The 20,729-nt window shown below is 44.1% G+C and overlaps 1 protein-coding gene across 3 annotated transcripts in view; it reads right to left on the reverse strand.

Moving 5' to 3' along the window:
• Positions 1-1,099: 1,099 nt before the first annotated feature.
• Positions 1,100-20,729, reverse strand: part of MB21D2 (Mab-21 domain containing 2) — a 106,164-nt gene continuing 86,534 nt past the window's right edge. Inside the window, exons 1-2 of one of the 3 annotated variants that reach the window (XM_036017850.1) lie at positions 5,734-5,837; positions 1,100-3,937 (exon numbers count right to left, since the gene is read on the reverse strand). In XM_036017850.1, coding sequence (XP_035873743.1) covers positions 2,673-3,935 — 1,263 coding nt within the window. In that variant the 5' untranslated portion in view covers positions 3,936-3,937; positions 5,734-5,837 and the 3' untranslated portion in view covers positions 1,100-2,672. Of the gene's footprint in view, positions 3,938-4,158; positions 4,678-5,733; positions 5,838-20,729 lie in introns of those variants that run through there. The other 2 variants (XM_028504858.2, XM_028504857.2) reach the window with 2 other exon arrangements.

Below are 20,729 nucleotides of genomic sequence, written 5' to 3' on the forward strand. Positions count from 1 at the left end.
TAGGGTTCTCACTAGACCTACAGGTGGCAAATGGAAAAGGAGGTGCCAAAAGGATTGACGAAGCCAAGTTCTTATCACGCCTGCAATGAGATGTCATGTGCAAACGGCATTTCAGATACCGTCAATGTTGTTACTTGTGTTGGAGGTGCCAATTCAAAGCACAGGTACAGCCGTTTAAACTTGACTTTAAAGGGAACCAATGCCTTTGAATATGTTTTCTGCTTCAGGGGTTTGTAATGATTTCTTTTAACCTAGGAAGTTTAGTATAATGACCAAAGTATAATAAATGCTAAGACTTCACCAGGTACATATTTGTGAGTTATAGAGGCTACACTAGTCTTTGGAATTAATTAAATCAGGATAAACCAGCTCTTGATAAACTATATGGATACCCTTGATATCTATCCTCAGGAAGAAAAGAGGCACATACCAACTTAAACAGATTAAATACACTGAAATAGTTTGGTCTACCAGTTTAAACATTTTGATGAATTGAACCATGTTCGAATTGCTACAAGAACTAAGTGTTGACTCATTTAAGTAGAAAGTCCAGTAGGAGGAGAGGTCTCAGACTTGGGATGGGGAGGGCAGAGTCTGGTGAATCATGTTACCCTCCCCCCACCCCCAGCTCTCCAGTGTCACTCAACACCAGTTTCATCCTCAGGCTGGCTCTAGTCGTGACTTTGTGAGGGCTGTCACAGGGACAGAGGCCAAGTGCTTCCTCGTCCATGTCCAGGGTGCACGGTCTGCCCAGTATCCCCAGCTGGAATCCAGAGCACGTCCCTGACTGGAACAGCGTACAGTCCATGCCCAATCCCTAAGTAATGGCTGTGGCCAGGGAAACGGCGATATCCATCGGCCTATACCAGTCAGGGTGCAGTATGGAGCTGGGGATAAAGTCATTCCCCAAGAAGGACATGGATTATGTGGATAGGGAGATACTAGTTAAAAAAAATTAGGGGAAGGGAAGAAAGGATATTGGGTGTTCGCTCCATGAACAACTGGCCTCAAAGACAGTAGTAAGCCCCAACTTTACTGAAAATTACTACTGGGATTACTAATAAGAAAATAGTTTCCAGATTAAAAACTAACAACAACATTCCAAGGTCAGTACATTTCTTTTATTATGATCATGTTTGTGTTTGACTTAAAGATGGTTGAATGATTTCATTTCCATTTATAAACATTACATTAATTCCCATGCAAAAACCCAAGACCGCATATGCCCGATTTCAAGCGAACCTCTAAGTCTGGACATTCAAGATCAAAACCAAAATGTTGCTTGACCTTTTCAACAGTAGACATTCCGGTCATTCTTTGGGAGATCAGCAGGCCCCTGACCTCGCAAACACCACAGCTGGCAGAGTCCACGCCAAAAGGGAATCAATGCCCGCGGCACCTCAAACTGGCAGGACATTCCATTCATGAAGACGGGATGGCTCTGCACCGAGGCTGCTGCCCACAGACGTGTCCTGGCTCCTGCTCTGTAGCGAAACCTGCTTTTGGACAGGCATGGTGTCTTCTGCCTGAAGATTACAAACTCCTCCTGCCAGTTTTCCTCAAAACTCTCAGTAGAAGCAAAGAGACTTTAGAAAAAAGCTTACCTCTATCACCCCAAAAGAAATGCATACAAAGACACCTATTCTATCAAGTATATAGTTTTCCCAGTTTCAGATAAAGTCACCCGGCAGGTATAAAGCTTTAAAAACTTCTCTCAGTTAAGATAGGAACCAGGAATATGAAAGAGGGCAAAATGGGAGCCCAGGGTTAAAGGAGAGCTAAACAAACGTAAAGAATCATTCCAGTGCTTGAGAGAAATGGGCTAAATGGGAAAAATAAAAGATCACATTTCAACAGACATCAAATTATATTGAAACACACACACACTGGGACTCTGACAATGGCAAAGATTTCATTAGTGCAAATAACAATTATAATGGTATGTTCTTTAACAAGTCATTAAATAAGGCTTCAAATAATTACACACACTAAAACTACCATTTGGAAACCTTAACTCTGTTTGGAAAGTTATCAAACACACCCTCCAAACCTCCAAAGTTCTGATTTGAGGACAATTACATTCAATGAAGTTGCTCCAAAACAGAATTTGTGGCATTTTCACTTTCCAAGTCTACATTGCTTGTTGGAAAAGGGGAAATGACTCCGGCCACTGGTCAAAAGAATTCGATCCAGCTAATACACCAGGTAGTTCCCATGTTCAGGTGATTCTCAGATATCTGTAGTGATGAAGGCTAATTAAAAAAAATAAAGACAAACAAAACAAAAAAAATAACAGAATCCTTATATGTCAGAAAGAGGTCTGTTTCCCCATTCCCAATTAACAAATTTGCACAAAGTCTGAAATAGCAAAAAGCAAGGGAATTCTTGGGCATCTTCACCTATGGCTCAAGTTCTCCTTAAAAAACAAAAACTAACTATGTGACAGTAACTATAAAAAGTAAACAAAACCAGAGGCAGAATATGAAATAGTAATATACTGTTTCAGAGCCTGCACCATCCTGCAGAAACAGGAGACTTACAATGTGTTCTTAACAGATCCAATCTAGGCTGGATATGTAAAAAACGGAAAGACAGCTCACAAACCACACGACACGTGATGAGAGTTTTAGAACCAGAGGTGGGGGGGGGGGGGGGGGAAGGCAGCAAAATGCTCAGAAAAATTTATCATCAATTCTGAAATGGGGCCTCGTGACATCATCAGGGTTAATAAAGACAGAGATGGACTTCCCCGGGTTCTCAGTCACTAGCTGCTGCAGTTTTTTTGCCAAACGGTCATCGGGCTGGTTGGGGTCCCCTCCGTCCGACTGCGGGGAGGGGATGCTGGTGGTGCTCCCTCGCCTCTGGAGCTCCAGCGTCAGCCGGTTGGCGGCCTTGACGTGCTCGATGGCGGTGCGCAAGTGCTCCGCGGGGTCTGAGCGGACGGAGGACAGCTTCCGCGCCTGGAGCATGACCGTCTCCTCCGACAGATGCTCCAGCATGTTGCATTGAGGGATGAAATAGTTGGGACACATCTTGTTGACCAGACAGTGTTGCAGGTCATCGATGAGGCCCAGCAGAAAGTGGGCTGCATAGTCTTCTTGAGCCAAGTAGTTGGCAGGAAGTCTGTCGCAGGCCCAGAGCATCATGCTCCGGAGGTGATAGGGGCTAATTGCCTTCGGCCGCGACAGGAGTTTAATAATGATGGCTTTGCAGGCCTGGTAAGCTTGCATGAGGCTGCTAGAGATGCACTTCTTCAACTGCACCTCGCTCCTGGCAAAGGACAGCCGCCACTCATTGTCCTTTTTACCCTTGTAGGAGCAAGCAGGCACCAAGTAAAACCCACTGATGACCTCTTCCTCAGTGATCTTCCCGTCCCAAAAGTGGTTCTCCATGAGCCAGCTCTGGGCCACCGCAGGCCAGCCCTTGAAAGATACCACAGGGACAATATCATACAACATGCGACTGCTCCCCACACCCAGAATGATGGAGATGATGGTCCCATTCTTTTCTACCTTCTCCACCTTGGGCATCCCTCGCTGGGGTTTCTTCTGTATCTCTGATAGGACGATGCTGATGGAGTCATAGAACCAGTCGGCCACTTTGGTTGGGGAGAAGAAGTAGTTGGTGGCACCATTGATGTGATCCACGATGGTGCAGCAGTCTTTCCATTTACTGATCGTCCCCTCATCAAAGAGCCGGAGGCTCAGCCAAGAGTGGCACAAGGCTGAGTGGCGCATGTCGAGTGTCACAGGCTGGTTACGGTCATGCAGCTTAAGGGCTGGCACCAGAAGGGTAAAGTCCATATCGTAGTCGGTCCCCCGGGCATAGATATTAAGCTCATCTAAGTCCAGGTCCACCACGCCTTCCCGGACTCCTCCAGAGAGCAACAGGTACTCATTGGCCACTGGAAGTTTTTGGTCCAGCTTTTGCACCATTCCTAGAAACAGAAAGAGAAAAGTATTATTACAGGAAGCACAGACGCAAGAGTCTCATGCACTGATACAGCATGTACGGAGCTTCCAAAAACCACTACTCATCACCCATGAATAAGGAACCCATCCTTTTCCAAAGGGGAGAATTGTGATAGGTTCTTCCCCCTCAGTGACAGCAGTATCATTTTCAATCGTAAACCAGGGCTCCCCTTTCCCCAGTCATCACCTTGGTTAATGGTTTTGCCATCCACTCAGTCATTCAGGCTGAAAAACTTCAGCAAGCTTCAACTCTTCCTTTCTAGTTCTCCAGCTCTGTGGCCATCACACAAAGCCAGGCTCTGTGGTCTCCTGCCAAAGCAGTCTCCACCCCCAGGGCTCTCCCTGCTTAACAAGGCTCTCTATACCAGTGGAAGTCAACGTGGGCTACAGACACTGAGAGTGGGACACTTTCAGAGGGCAGTGAGGTCCTAAATGTTTTCAGAATACTAAGACAGAATACTCTGTCTTTTCACTGCGTGGACACTTGAGTAGACGGTACAAAAGCAATGGAGGGCAAAGCTGCTGACACCTTCGTCTCAGTCAAGACAGTGGTGCCAATACTTATATCCTCTTCATACTGAAACACAAACGCTGTTCTTAAGAAAAGCATTTGTGCCCAGGCGGAGAGGCTCAGATAGTTGGAGCATCATCTCATGCACCAAAAGGCTGCAGGTTTGATCCCCAGTCAGGGCATGTACAGGAGGCAACTGATCAATGTCTGTCTATCTGTCTCTCTTTCTCCCTCCCCCTCCCCCCCGCTCTCTAAAAATAAACGAACATATCTTCGGGTGAGGATTAAAAAAATAAAGCACTCATGTGACATGTGACTCTGAGTTGTGGCCTAACTTAGCTGCTTTGTTCAGGGAACCCCATTTTTACTTTAAAAAACAATTGATAAAATATGGGTATTCAGACAGGTATTTGATAGACATCTTCATAACAAAGGACCACAAGGAGCACTGTATTCATGAAAACAACTGAAATATTTATTGCCAATGAAAAATCTTGGAGCTTTCCATAAAAAGATTAACTTTTAGAAAAGTCATCTGCATCATGAGCTGCACATCTTCCCAAATAGTATGCTTTTCTGATGAGACTGGTGGTAATGTAACAGAGGTGACTGTTAGATGATATTCTGGGCTCTCTGAGTGAGAACCGTGTCCCCAGCACGCATGGAGCCGGCTCAGGGCCTGCGCCCAGCGGACACACAGCCGCCGTGATGGCCGAATGACGAATGGCTCGGGGGAATTAAACACAAAGTGCTGAAACGAAGTCCAGACACAAGTGACTGTTCTAGAACAACATACAAATGCACCTTCCCTGCCTCCTGTCTTTTATAATACACTTACTTGTGCTTTATTAGCTGACAGACTGCCAGCATCACTCTCTGTGACTTATTTAACAACTTCTCCCCACAGATTGCAAAGAACCATTGCAAACGACAATTCCGTTATTCACTGAGATCACCTTGAATCAGCAGTTTGTTATTCAGAGGACAATCCCAATGCAAATAAACAAGCCACATATATGTATTTATGCTACCACTATATTTCAGCACTTAATGCTGATTTATTTAAAAAGTTCTCTTTTTTATCCTCTGAAATCCTATTTTTCAAACCACACTAACCATAAAAAAGTCTTTTATCTAGTACCACTTCCTTCCATACAGATTGAAATACGGCAAGCTATCATTTTCTTTTTAAAGCAATCAGCAAGTTCTCTAATGTTAATGAGTCGATTTATCAAAAAAAATCCAGGGTACCTGATTTTTTGGGCTCCTTCTCACACAACCTGTGTTATGATGCCGCACCCAGATCCTTCTTCAGTGAAGGATGACTTGGGTCAGCTGCAAAGAGCCACCTCAACCAAGCTCATGTCCTGTGGTTGGGGTGGGGGTGGAGGGTGCATGCCCAATAACTGATCAGTGTGGGACCACCCCGGTTTGGGACACTCTGAAGAGCCATTTGAATCCAGAGATCCCGGTGGAGTCAGCTAAGGCTGGTCCTGGGCCTGAGGGGAGATCCAGCTTCTTCCTCTGCCCGTCCCTGCTTCCCTCCCCTTCCTTCCACAGCTGTGGAGCCTAAGGCTGCTCCCTGATAAATATCCTAGCTCCATTTCAGGGCCTGCTTCCTGAGGAACCCAAATTAAGACACTAATATGCTATAAAAAAAAAAAAAAGAAAAAAGTCAGGGGGGAAAAAAAAGATACTAACATACTACCCAAGCAAAAACAGTCTTCGTTACAAATCAGCACGGGAAATTTATGTTCCTTTTAAAAGTGTTTTTAAAATCCAAACGTTAACAACCAGGACTTAAAATCATACAAACAGCAAGACAGAGATTCATTTCTCGTCATCATAGGTCAGTACTACCCCATCTTTACAGTGGCACAGGCGCTGCCACCCCGCGTTGCTCTGAGAGGATAACACTGACTTTTTAGAAGCCAGAGTAGGTTATGAAAATCATTTTCACTATTTTATAGAGTGACATGGAGGTCCTGTCACTTTAAAAAGGAAACACTTGATAATCAAATGATTTACTCATCTTTATTGCAAATATTCTTTCATTCTAGCATTTAGAGTGTCATAGCCGTAAATAGGAAAAATCATAAAATGCTGTATTGCCATTAGTGATTAACATTTGAATCTATTAGAAGTGGTGTTGCTACTTGGGTACAACACTGTTGTCCCCTTTGAGGCATAAATAACTCAATATTCTGTCCGTCCTTTCGCACAGACAGGGCCGTATCGGCTCTGAGCACACCAACCAGAGCCTGTCTTTGTAACCAAAATGATTCATGCAGTAACAGGCTGAGGATAATTTGTTTACAAATGTGTCTCTGAATTCTACCTTGGATTGTCACAATTTTGGATAGTCACAGGTGAGAAAAAGCAAAAGCTCCCTTCTGCCCCCTGCTGGTTTACAGAAGTTATATTTTTCACTTGTTCGAATACTTACTACATACTCTTTCCTCCCAACTGCTGCTTATGCACCTAGGTAAAATGTTGGCCCTTCTTCCACAAAATCCATATCAAGTATTTAGGTAAATGCTAATATTCAGGAGTTAGGGTAACTTTGGACACTTCTTATTCCTGTGAAGTGCAGAAAGAACTTGAGCGGCAAATAGAATAGGGCTGTGGCTCATTTGCTAAGCTCCTACAAGTTAGAAACAAAGTCCCTCAGGCCACATTGTTCTGGAAGCTAATCCCATGTGACATCCGCATTTATATTTAGCCTGCCCAGTCCCATCAGTCTGCAGTATTATGATTTGGTAACACAAACTGGAGCCTTCCCCAGCATTGCACAAACGCAAGTGCCGTCTTGAGAACTTTCCTGGGCTAAGTTTAAGTGCAAATGAGCTGACATCAGCTATCACAGCAGATGGGTTGCCATGCAACTAAAACCCAGCCAGGGGCTGGGAGGGGAAAAAAAGGAGGAAAACAATTCAGTTGTACACTTTGGCTGTAGGCATCAGCTCCAGCCAGTGCCACTTCTGACTGATCCAAAGATTTATGTGCAACTGCAGGAGGGTACGTCGAGTGACTCTGGCTGTTCAGCTGTTAGTGAAGTTGCCCAACAGAAGGAAGCAGCACACTGACCACTGAAAAGGAGGGAGGGAGAAAGAGCTTATTCCTCTGGGCAGGTGTCTCTTCTTTTCAGGGAAACATTGGCATGTCATTTCGGCTCTTAAACCACAAAGTAAAATGGCCTTAATTCCTGTAACTGACTCCTTCCTTGACTTCAGTTTATTTCATAGCTCCTACCTAAGAAGACCCTAACATTACTGGGGCCTTGGGTTGAAGGAATGAGTTCCCTGTCACTCACCTTGTTCTTTGCCGATTATCTTTGGACAATCAACTGCCAGCTATAACTCCGTCCCTGATGCCCTTATATTCTAATGAGTAAACCTTTAACACATTCCACTGAATTCAAATAACTGATCTCCGTCACTGGGATGCAGGATGCCAGATCACTAACAGAGCACAAGCACTAGGTGTCATTTGACATCCAGCAGGAGGCTTAGTAAATAGTAAGCAGTTAGGTAAAACGAGTACCTGTATAGATTCCTTCAAAAAAAACTGTTACCTATATTGAGAGGAAAAAAACCTCTCAAAGAGGTAAAACGTGTATGTCTTAAAAGTTTTAAATTTTATCTCTATCTTTGACCATGTACATACAAAAACTTCTATGTAGCTAAAAAGGACCTATCTCCATAATGTTTGTTGTTGCATAAGAAAGTGTTATTTCCTTGGTCCCAACCTGCAGGGCACCCACAGCAGCACCCCGTCGTGGCAGAGGAGGACCCGGACTGGGAGGAAGGGCGCACCCTAGGTGGGGCCGGGCTGGAAAAGGCCTTCTGTGATTCTGGTGCGTCCACTAGGGGAGCAGTTTCCTTGTTGTTAATAAACAACATGCAACCTTCTGATAAAAATATTAAGATTTATGATTCAAAAAGGCAACTATTTTTGCCAAGCATAGTTGAGATTCTAAGAAACACTCTGCGAAGCAGGCATGGCCACCTTCTTCTAACAAAGTCACCCATCTGTGGGATGTTTAATGTCCTCAGTTTGGGAAATACCTTAATATTTTCCTCACTTATGACTAGAAATCATATATATATATATATATATATATACACACACACACACACACACATACACACACACACAAAGTCCCTCATTTTATAGGTGAAAAAAGACTGAGGTTCAAAGAGGAAAAAACCAATTCAAGGTTACACGGCCCTAGTGACAGCTTAAGAGCATTGTCTTATTTCCACATTTGTGGCAAAGGTCAAAATGCCACATGCATGCTGTTCTCCCTAAGAAGACGGCCCTCTACCACAAACGCAGAGTGGTTCTGAAGGGAAGCAGCAGAGGTCTCAGGTCAAAGCACCGACTTTGTGCTTTCACTGGTCAATGCCTTAGTGCGATCTTGGACACACAGTAGAACACAGCTGGCCATGCACATTTATTATAAAAAAGAATGGACATGATTTGGCTGGCAAGAAGCTGTTAGTCACTGTGTTCCCAAATAAATACACTATCAGACACAGGAAATACAGAACTGAGACACTGATAGAGCTTCCCAGCTTTTCAATAATCTGCTGAGTGATCATTAATATTAACATAGTAATCTTTTATAAATCAAAGAGTCAGTTTTATTTGGCATAATTTCTTAGCTATCTGCATGCCATTTTATTTCAATCTTCTGAAAACTCATTAATGCACATATGGGAATGACCTATTGACCAAATTATATATACTAACGATAGTGAACCTATATATGGTTACTGTATATGTATACACACACACACACACACATTCAAAAGATGCCTCCTTAAAGAAGTCCTCCTTGATCTTGTCTAATTTTGACACTAATAAGTGCACAAGAGCATCAGAATCAGAATAAGACAGGTTTGGGATTGGATCCTAGGTTTGTCACTTACTACTTAAGCCTGACATATTATTTAACCTCTCTGAGCTTCTAATACCTTATCTATTCTAAACCAACAAAAAAAACCCATAAAACTGCCATTTTAGAGTTGATATAAAATGTCTAAGCACATAGTAGATATTTAATTAATTTTCCCATATGTTCTTCCCTTTCTCCACCACCTATAAAACTGTAATAGCCAAATAACACCTATTCCCCAGAGCTGTTTTAAAAATGTACCCGAACAAGATAAGCTCCCTAAAGCCTCTGGCCCCTGCGCGGCATACAAACAATGTGAGAGGAAGGGGAATAAACGGCCATTCCCTCCCCTCGCTGTGCCCAGCAGGCTGCCAGCCTGGAGACGCCTGCTTCCGTGGAGGCCACGGTGGAAGGCAGGCTGGATTTAGCTCTTCCTTGTTCCTTCAGGACAACTTCCCCACGGCCTGAACGACCTGTCCACCCCTGCAAAGGGTCTTGACCTGAATCTTACACTAGCACTTTCTACACCTGCTATCTCAGGGGGTCATAGTCATGGCCTAGTTTCCCTCCTAAGGAAGAAGACAATGCAAAGCAGGGGTGTCCAACCCATGGCCCACGGGCCGCACGCAGCCTAGGATGGCTATGAACAGGGCCCAACACAAAATGGTACATTTACTTAAAACATTATGAGATTTTGTGTGTGTGTGATTGCATGTCACAATGTCACATTAAATAAACGTACATACGCTCTCGCTATGTGTACGCGTGTGTGGCTTCAGTTTCATGGTGGTGTGCGGCTGCCAGCGTGTTATCTCCCAAGGGCAGACAGCAGAACTGACACCGTCAGACTTGCGTGTGCTCGTGGTGACTCAGTGAGGCAGCGATTATCAATAATGTTTCAACCAACCACTGCAACGTTAGGCATTTAATGTTATTTAGAAGTCAGGTAAGCATCTTTACTTGCTTACTAAAGGTATTTCCACACCTCATACGTTGCCCATCCCACTTTACAATGGGCCCTCGCCCAGAGAGAGGCGCTGAGAGAGCTGTGGAAGGGCCCACACCTTGCTTTCTATTTTCCTGTCAATTACTTTTCATAATAAAAGTACATCCAGTCCCTTATCTATTGTTATTTTTTTAATCCCAGCATGGCTTCTACAACATCTCAAAAGAAAAAAAGAACTCCAAAAAAGAAGTTACAGATGAAGGAAGGTTGTTCAGTGAAAATTGGACAGGTGACTACTCTTTGTCAAGGCAAATAGTAAGGCACTCTGCTTATTTTGTAGGGAGTTTGTGCAAGTTTTCAAAGACTGTAATCAAGACATTTTCCTTGTCCATTGTCAATGTGTCCGGTAGAGGTACGGATGGTGCCCAGCAGTGGCAGGTAAAGGAAGGTACTTGTAAAATTAACAGAAGATGCTGCAATTGCTGCCCCAAACTGACATTTGATGAAGTATCATTGTACAGTTTATCAAGAAAATTTAGGCACAAAAGCTTTAAAAATGAGTAACATTATGCAAATTATCAAGACTGTGAATTTCATAAGAAACAAGGGACTGAATCATCGCCAGTTCCAGGAATTCCTTAAAAGTATTGTTGCTGACTATGGCGACATCATTTGCTTTCCAGAAGATGGGTAAGTCAAAGCCAAATGTTGAAAAGGTTTTATGATTTGCAACATGTTATAAAGTCATTTGTGGTGTCAAAAAAACAAATGTGTGCCAGAACCTGACAATGAAAACTGGCTTACAGATTTAGCATTTTTAGTGAATTTAATTGCTCATTTAAATGAGTGAAACATGCATCTTCAAGGTACTCTGCTTATTTTGTAGGGAATTTGTACAAGTTTTAAAGACTATATAACTGGAAGAGTCATTACATGCAAAAACATGACACCAAATTCAATGCAAACCAGTTTATCAATGCCATGTTTCAAACCATCACAGCGTACAAATGAAACTGAGACTATGGTAAGCTCAAAATGAGGCAAGCAATTTCATGCACTTCAACACGTGGGCTCAACACAGTCCTATGAACGGCAAAAAACATGCAGCCTTGCTTTTTGATTTGATACAAGAATTTGAAAACAGATTTCAAGATTTCTGGGAAAATAATTAACTTTTTCTATATTTGAGACTCCATTTTCAATCAACATTAATATGTTACCTGCCAACTGTCAAATAGAACACACAGAGCTGCAATCTGACCTTCAACGTAAAGAGAAATTTGATCATGTCTCTTTACTGGACTTTCATAGGTCCCTTCTTCCCAGAGACAAATATTCCTTGCTTCGCAACCATGCCTTATTCATGTCATCACTATTTGGCAGCACCTAAACTGGTGAGCAACTATTTTCAAGAATGAAACACATTAAGAATAAAATTAGAACCAAAATATCTGATGAGCCCCTTGAGAACTCACTGAGAATTGCAACTACTTCTATCAAACCAGGTAGTGTGTGCAGTAGTTTCTCAAATACAACGTCAAATACCCCACTAGTTTTATGTTGCCCTCTTTTACTTTTATAATATAAAAATTTTAAAGATCACTGATATTTTATTACATAGATATATACATTTTCTGTATTAGTAATCACAAACTTGGGACCTGCTCAATGATTTTAAAAGATTATCGAAAGCATCACTGCATAATTAGGGTTATTACGTAAGGACTTTTTGCTTATCTGTGGTGGCAGATATCATGGAAATTATGCACAGACCTTTTTTCGCTCATCAGTTTTCACTAGTGTTTGTGTATTTAATGTGTGGCCCAAGACGACTTCTTTTTCCAGTGTGGCCCAGAGACACCAAAAGGTTGGATATCCCTGATAAGAAGCCTTTGGCACCGTAACTGGCAAATGAAAGACAGGATCACAGTCAACATCCTGTAAGCTCGGTCGGCAAGGCCATCAAGGTTTTACTACCACAGTGGCTAATACAGACCCTGGGCTAGAAAGCAACAGCTTATTGAAAGTATCATTTGTTTCCATCAACTCGACACCTCATTAACCATAATCCCAGGATCACAGAATTTGCTACAGGATATCATGTGAAATATAGTCAGCATATGTCTAAAAAAATCATTTACTAATAACCCAAAAGTCAAGTTGAAGGGGAAAATGCCTACTTTTTCCAATTCTTCCATAACCAACATAATTAACCACTCTGGGCTCATTTCTTTAAATACAGCAGGAGAATAATACCTGCAAGTTGGCCGGGCGGCCATGGGAACGAGACAGGAAAATGCACCAGATCACTTAGCGTGTGGTCTGGTGCTTCCCTGGCAGTCAGCAAGCACAGGGCTCTGGGCCTGTGCGAGCACACCCCCCACTAAACCTTCCCTTTCCCTTCTTCTAGGTTCTTAGCACAGTTAGAAAGCACATGGTTTCTGCCCATGAGAACTTCTTGTGAAGAATAAAGAGGAGTCTGGTCAGCCCCAGGTAGCAGTTTCCCACAGCCACAACAAGGCACAAAAGCCAGACCTTCGATTGACAAGAGGAGTGCTCATTCTTAACAGACAAAAGCAACAGCAAGGGAAAAGCAAGAGTAACACCAATATAGTGTCAATGGCTGCATCAGGATACAGAAATGTATCAGTGAGGACCAGACCACCTCTCGTGATCTTCAGAAGAAGCAATGAACTTGCAATGCTCAGATATAAGCCAACTGTATCCCAAACCCCTCTGCCTGGGACCCAGCTGAGTGTGGTATACATTCTACATTCCTTTCCCACTTGGTGATGTATATGCACCACTCTCATATAGAGACAAAGTTAATAATAATTCATTATTATTATTATAGACTTCGCTTGGCTTTACCATTTCCTCATATATGTGAACACATGAATGTGTTTCTGGTGTGTGCAGAGGAGACACTGTCAATGCCCTGCCTGCACCCCGAGCCTGCCCCTGACTTCACTTGGAGCTTCGGTGGGTAGTTTCCTGCAAGCTGGCAGCTTCCCTCCTCAAGGCCAGTGATTCAGCTACCAGGATGTGCAGGGGAGTTGGGATAGGGGAAGGGCAGGGGGAATGACATCACAGGGGGCACCCCTCAACCAACAGGACAGGAATCCGTGGACAAATGCCCTAGCTTCTCCAGACTCCACGGGGGCAGAGAGGAATTCTAAGATGGAAAAAGAAGAATTCAAAAATGAGTTCTAAACAATTTCGCAGGGGATCCCACAAGATTAAAATGCTCACTGAGCTCATTAACAGACCCTTATTGACTTTTCTTGCTTCTCTGCTCCAACTGCTGTACTCCCGCACCTGTGCTTCATAATACCCCCTCCCACAGGAACTACCACACCAAGGTGGTTCCCGTCTCTAAAACTGTGTGTGTGTGTGTGTGTGTGTGTGTGTGTGTGTGTGAGAGAGAGAGAGAGAGAGCGCGCGCGCGCACTAGACGGGCTCATGTCTGCTAGCAATTCTGGCTGAGATCATAACACCTCAGATATGTAACTGGCCATAAAAACAGAAGCACATGTCGATGATACTGAATTACTTGCTCTTTCCCACATCAAGTCACAGACCTAGTATCTGACTCATAAAACTGGATCGAGCACTGTGTTCAAAAAGACTTCCTCACCTTCCTCCCATCAGCAAACACGTTTCCCAGTGCATTTAGTTAGCACCTGGCCTATTCATTGTTGGCTTTGTTGATAACCCGATTCTTCTCATTTCCCAAAGGACATTCTAAACCTTTTCCAGTTGTGGAGAACTTTGGAGAGATGTAAATTCATACATCACTTAGAGACAGGCATTTCTTCCCCAAACTACAAAGAAAACAATGGGGAGTGAGGATCACAGAGACAAAGTTAAAACAAAGGTGTGTCTGGCTCTGGCAGCGGGAAGCAAGCTTCAGGGTGGGGCTTAGTTCAGATGGACCCTCCTCATTCAGATGCAAACATCGCAAGCCATTTACAAAGATCAGAATACCATTTCTCATTTAGCCTGTTTGGGATTATTCTGCCTGTTTCTGCAAACTGGCATAGGAAAACAGTCCAAATGACATATTTAATCTCTCTATTCAATGACCTTGGTCCACCCTTTCTTTAGCTTGGGCAATTATCGATCATGCGTTGACCTGCCAGTGTCCCTGTGTCTGATCACCTGTGGCCTAACTCCATGCCTGACACAACGCAGTTAAGTTGAATGAATGAATAGAAGGTACAGGCTGAGGAAACAGTTTACAGGATTCATCCAGAATGAAAACTGGGTGAGACAGTCAGATTGGCAGGATCCATGTGACACTGTCATTTCCAGACGGGATGAGAGACTTCAGAGGCACTGTATCTGAAGAGGCAAGGAAGTCATATTACATTACGCACTCAGAAGAGATGGCGGAGAGAAGCTAGGAGCTTGTTATGGATTGTGAACTATATGGTAACTACACAAGGGCATCTATCTCCTCTTGTTCTCCGACAACAGTTCAACTCTGGGACATCTCCCGAAGCACCAGTTTTCAGTCAACAATCATGGCCAGAGAACAGGAGAAAAATGACTATATAATTATAGTGTGATCTAAGATCAAAGTCTAATACATGATTTTTTTATTTTCATTTTTTAAATATTTTAGTTATTTATTTTTAGAGAGGAGAAGGGAGGGAGAAAGAGGGAGGGAAACATCAATATGTGGTTGCCTCTCAGGCACCCCTTAGTGAAGACCTGGCCCACAACTCAGGCATGTGCCCTAGACCTGGGATCAAACTGGCGACTCTTTGGTTCGCAAGTCAGCACTCAATCCACTGAGCCACATCAGCCAGGGCTAATACCTGATTTTTTAAAAAAGATCATGATGGTGAATTTTTCCTTTGATGTGCAAGAACAGGTACTGTTGATTGTCTTACTAAGCAATTCTCAATAAGCGCCAGCAGATGGCACACTCACTCTATTCATTTACTGAAGGGATTCTAGCAGGGCTCCAAAGTCATTAAATCCTCCAATGAAAGCTCTGGGAAAACAGAGGTTTAGCATGAGCTAAGAATACATTAAAACCATCACCCCAGGACCTATGTGCCCCCAGGTACCACCCAGTGATTCACAACTTGGCCTTTTGGTCTCCCACAGAAAATCTCCTAGTGACTCAGGAGCTCACAGGTTCCACCTAAGTTGAACCAAGACTGAAAGATGCTTTGTCTAGGCAGGCAGTTGGTTGACAACTGATTCTCCAAGTGTACTGAAGACCTTGTCACAAGACGCGGAGTTTCAGCTGTCTCATTTGTTGCAGCTGAGATAAAGGGGGGAAAACATGTAAAACTTCAGGTGCCAGGAATAAGGTGGAGAAAAAGCAGAAGAAATCTGTCCTGTGATGCGGCCCTACTCTTTTTGCAAAACTGTTTGATTCTGACTACAAATAAATACACTAAAAGGTGTCAGGAGGCCAGATGATTAATAAAAAGAAAATCAGTTTTCTAAGCCTGGCTTCAATAAACTGGAAACAAACATCGCTTCACACCGTGTGACGCTCTGTGGCTCCCAGAGTGCGGCCCCAGCTGCCCTCCCCTTTGTCCCAGCAGTGACTGTGCCCGCGCACTCCAGCCAGCTCTCACTGCAGTGTGGGAACTGAGGCTCTTGGAGCCTGACTAGTCCGAGTAAGTGCATAAAACAGCCACGCAGTTCTTTGGATTACTAGATTGAAAACTAGTCTGACCACACACTATTATTTTGAAGAAAGGAAGCAGATCCTTCAGATTCTTCACCAACTTATCAATTTGTTTCTTGAGAATGGGCAGACAGGGCGAGCGAGAAAGGACTCAAAATGCCAAGCTGCTCACCAGGGGCAATCTGGAGAGGGTATACTCGGAGGTCTCAGTTACGCCCACACTGACCGCGTCACTGAGACACCGCCCTCTTTCCTCATCTACACCAGCAGGTAAACACACCCCACTCCTAGATATCAATAGCTACTAATCAATTTTCCATATGGCTCTTTGTTGTAATACCTAACATATGAATAATGATGACCTGTATTGTATTTATCTTCATTTAAATGAATGTTATTTCAAACAGTGACACCCTCAGTCAAGTTTCCAAACAACAGAGTAGCAACGTAAAGAAAATTCTGCTGTTTCAAGAAATTCCTCCTCTAAGTCATAAAATGTTTTCCACAGTATGAAACTGGAATGTTCCACTCCAAATTTCAGATGAGCACAACTATGCCTATCCCCCTAATTCAAGGAAGGGCTGAGTGATCAAACCAGTGTTTTCAGGGAAGACGGATGTGGAATAAAGTACTGACAGCCTGAGAGACTAGTGAGGAGTAGAATCTGCTTCTGAACACAATTCCCTACCTGGTAATTACCTTCGGTATCCAGGTAAAAACTCTTAATTGTCTGAACTTGAAAATGTTCACATCAAAAGAAATCAGGCTTAAAAAACAAACCAATCAAAGCCCTGTGGGGAAGCTGAAATATGCAGTTTAAAAGCATGAGCAGAGAATCTGAAACAGGGGCAAGTTGCTGCGGTTTTTAAATCCGCACCTGCACGATAAGGAAGGGAAGTCAAAGAGAAGGTCGAAAGTCTCGTAATGCTGACGTGGGGAAAGTGACATTTTGAGAGATGGATTCTTTCCTCTTCTTTTACTCCAAACATCAAAAAATGGAGCAAGAGCCCTGGCCAGTGTGGCTCAGTGGGTTGGGTGTCACCCCACAAACCAAAAGGTCATGGGTTCGATTCCCAGTCAGGACACACACTTGGGCTGTGTGTGGCATCCCTGGTCAGGGTGCGTACGGAATGCGACCAATTGATGTTTCTGTTTCTCTCCCTCTTTCTCCCTCCTTCCACCCCCCTGCCCCAAAATCAATAAACATGTCCTCAGGTGAGGATAAAAAAGAAATGGAGCAAGAAGCAGTGGTTTCGGGGTAAAAATGTGAACTCAATAGTCTAGCCAGAAATTGTGAACTAATAAAACTTTTAAACTTTATAGTGTTGAAGAATGTTGTTTGAATCAGTTGCTAGTTCTGTAACCCCTGGACTCCAGCGGACAAAGCTTAAGGTCTGTGTGTATGCCCCACGCAGACAAGGAAGGAAGCACAGACAGCTGGAGCCAGAACTGACTTGCAGGGCTATGTGCTCCAGCTCCCACAGTCCAGACCAGGTTGCTGAAGCCCAAACGGCAAAGTGGCAAAGCGGCAAAGCACCTGACCCAGGAGCTGAGAACAGAATACAAAGTCCTGATCCCCAACCAGAGTTCTTTCCACCCCACCTGCCTATAACCAAGGATCTCTAACCAACAGGCCAGTGGAAAATACAGGTCCCACAAGGACCAAAGCACCACCTCCAAGGAAACATGTGTATTTTAAACCACTAATGTGAATGCTTTTAAAACTGAGACTGTCTGCTCTCTCCCTCAATTTTAAAGCAGAAAGTTTAATTGCTTGGACTCAAGAAAGGCAACACTGACAAATCAGGGGAAGGGACTCACCATACAATCAATCTCTAAAATGTGTAAATGCTGAGGTTACCTAGTCTTCAAATCAGGAAAAACGACTTTGGCGGAACTTTTGGGAACACAACAGTAATTGAGATTCAGGAAAGATAGGACATCTCTCATTCCTCACCACGGGAGACAGATTAATATCCCCAGTCTCCCAGCTATTTTTATTTTGTTTTGAATGAAAAAGATATATTTTTAACACCTTCTACCTCCCTTCCTCCATGCAGCAGATAATGGCTGATTTTTGTACCCTGTTCAATCCTTAGCTCAGACAAAGCAATTGTATGATCAACCAAAAACCCTTCAGGGCTCTGGGCACGCAGCCCCGCTCCACTGGGAGCACGTTTGTGGGTCAGCACCCGCCGTGGGGCTGACTGGGCGATCAATCAGGCAGTAAACCTGTGCTGATGGTCGCAGCTGCGTTCAGTCCTCGGAACCAGAGATCATACCGTTTGAACAGAAGTGTACAATTTCCAAATGTATCAACTGCCCTAGAAGCAAAATTAGACACTCATATTCAAACGGCAGTGTCCCTACGAAAATCCAGTCAGATTAGGTTTTTAGTTAGGTAAGAAAAAGGCGAAATGCGGAGCAGGAGAAGCTGCAGAGAAGATGGCACTTGTGAGAAAGGTCACCGAAGGACTCCAACCCAAGTGCAGAATCCGAGAGGCAGAGAGCCCATTGGGAAGGCAGTGACACAAATGGCACCTGTGCACAGACTTACGTCTGGTCACAAGGGTAACTTTCAGGTGGAAAATTCCGTAATTCCGTTAAAACAGCAGGAGGGGGTGGTTTGGACAGACACCTTCCAACAAAACCATGCCCCAGTTCTCAGTGATTCCACTAGAGGGCACACCTTCCTAATTTTTCTCTCCGGTTGTCGCACTGGCTCTGATCAAAAAGGTAAGGAGAGGAAGAGGGCCTGAAGGCTGGAGGAGATATACATACTTTTTAAAATTCATGCCTGATTTTACTGCGATGCTTTCAAAGGGAGTCAGAAAGGAATCCGGGTTTCAGAGACACTGCTTCTCACTGATGAGGCCCACAGGCCCACACGCTGTTTGCAGAAGCCCTACTGCGACAGTGGGATGCCATACACCCACTGAGCAAACACCACAGCTCTGGGACAAAAAAAAAAAAAAAAAAAAAGCAGATGGAAAAGCAAGAGATCCGCGGAGATAATGTGGATAATGTGATGGAGAGATTATGAATCTAGGATACAGAAAAGCTTGAGGGAGAACCTTAGCTGCATGAGTTTTTAGCTGTATGACATTTGGATTAAGTTGATTTTTTGAAACTTTTTCTCACGTTTTAAAAAATGAGGATAATACTGCCTCTTTCACGTGACTGAAACAGGTACACAAAGCTCCCAATACAGTTTCCGGAACTTCTCAGATGTTGAGAAAATGTACTTTTTGTTTTCAAAATAGCATTCTGCTCACACTTTCCTAGGTCAATTAACAACACTGTTTTTTTTTTTATCTTGTTACTTGGGCATATGACTTTTTTTTAAAGAAATGATCCAGTAGTTATCTATTACTCAACCTTCTCCTTCCCTCCCTCCTTGTTTCCCCCTTCTGATTTCAGTGTCCCCCACGCTGTGTGAGGGCCAATCCACGTGGGCTGCGTGAGTGACAGCTCCCGACAGCCCAGCTTTGTGAGGAAACACATTTAGTGGATGGCACCACGAAGCACCTGGCTGGTGGGGGAGGCAAAGAGAGGAAACAAGGGGGAGGAAGAGAAACAGGAGGAAGAGAAAAAGGCAGATGTACTGATTTTTATGGCCAGTTTTAGCTTAATGCCATCTTTCCTGTTCTCTGTCAAACCTGGTCTGTGAGCAAAATGTAGCGAAATCCCGCAGAGAACAAATGCCGTCTGGTCACCACGGCAGTTCTCTAACTATCATGCAGAAGCACCCGGAGAAGGAGTGGAGCACCACAACCAACAATTCCCAACAGCCTGTGATGGTGAACATGAGTGTTGACCTGCCGGCCCAGGGGGTGCCCAGATTTCTGGGCAGGTCTTTCTGGGTGCGTCTGTGAGGGCACCTCCAAATGGAGCTAGCAATGGAATCGGTGGCCTCGGGAGACTGCTGTCCCCAATGCAAGCAGCCGCGTCCAATCTCTGCAGGGCCTGAACAAAACTAAAAGGCAGAGGACTAGGAATCTGCCCCTTTTTCCAGCCTCACTGCTTCAGCTGAGACACCTCATCTCTTGATCTCTCCCTCCCTCACACAGGGACTTACACCACTGGCTCCCCTGGTTCTCGGGCCTTTGGACTCTCACCAAACGACACCCCTGGCTTTCCTGGGTCTCCAGCTTGCAGACAACAGGTAAGGGGGCTTTCTCAGCCTTCCTAATGTCATGAGCTGATCCTCATAAGAAATCTCCTTTTATGTCCCATTGGTCCTCTCTCTCTCAATGATGCTAATACAAAGAAAGTCATGAAAGATTTTTCTAAAGATTAGAAGGGACAGTCCTAGGTTCTAGTCTGGGTTCTGCCTCTGCCTTACCCTGGACACACATTTGACCTTTTGGGGCCATAGTTTTACATGTAGCAAACGGTTTAGAGATAAGATGATTTCGGAGCTCTTCCAAACTTAAAAATGCTATGGTCTGGAACATGACCGGGGGCTGGGGCTCAGGTGAGCAGGTCTGTCCACAGATAGAACACCCTGTCCCCTCCCAGAACTGAGGGCAACCTCTTTTACTCTGTGTGGATCACCCAGCAGGGACCTAAGGGTCACCTTTCAGGGCAGCCCAGTCACAGAATCCAAGTGTGCCAGAGGCCTGGGGCCAGCCCTCAGCATGAGCTCTCAACCGTTCCAAAACCAAGCTCCCACAGCTACCCTCAGCAAAAGCAGTCAATTTGTCATCATCAAGCAGGACCTACCAGAGCCCTACCCCTTCAATTCG

Source organism: Phyllostomus discolor, chromosome 2, assembly GCF_004126475.2.
Source record: "Phyllostomus discolor isolate MPI-MPIP mPhyDis1 chromosome 2, mPhyDis1.pri.v3, whole genome shotgun sequence".
In the NCBI taxonomy this organism is placed as follows: Eukaryota; Metazoa; Chordata; class Mammalia; order Chiroptera; family Phyllostomidae; genus Phyllostomus; species Phyllostomus discolor.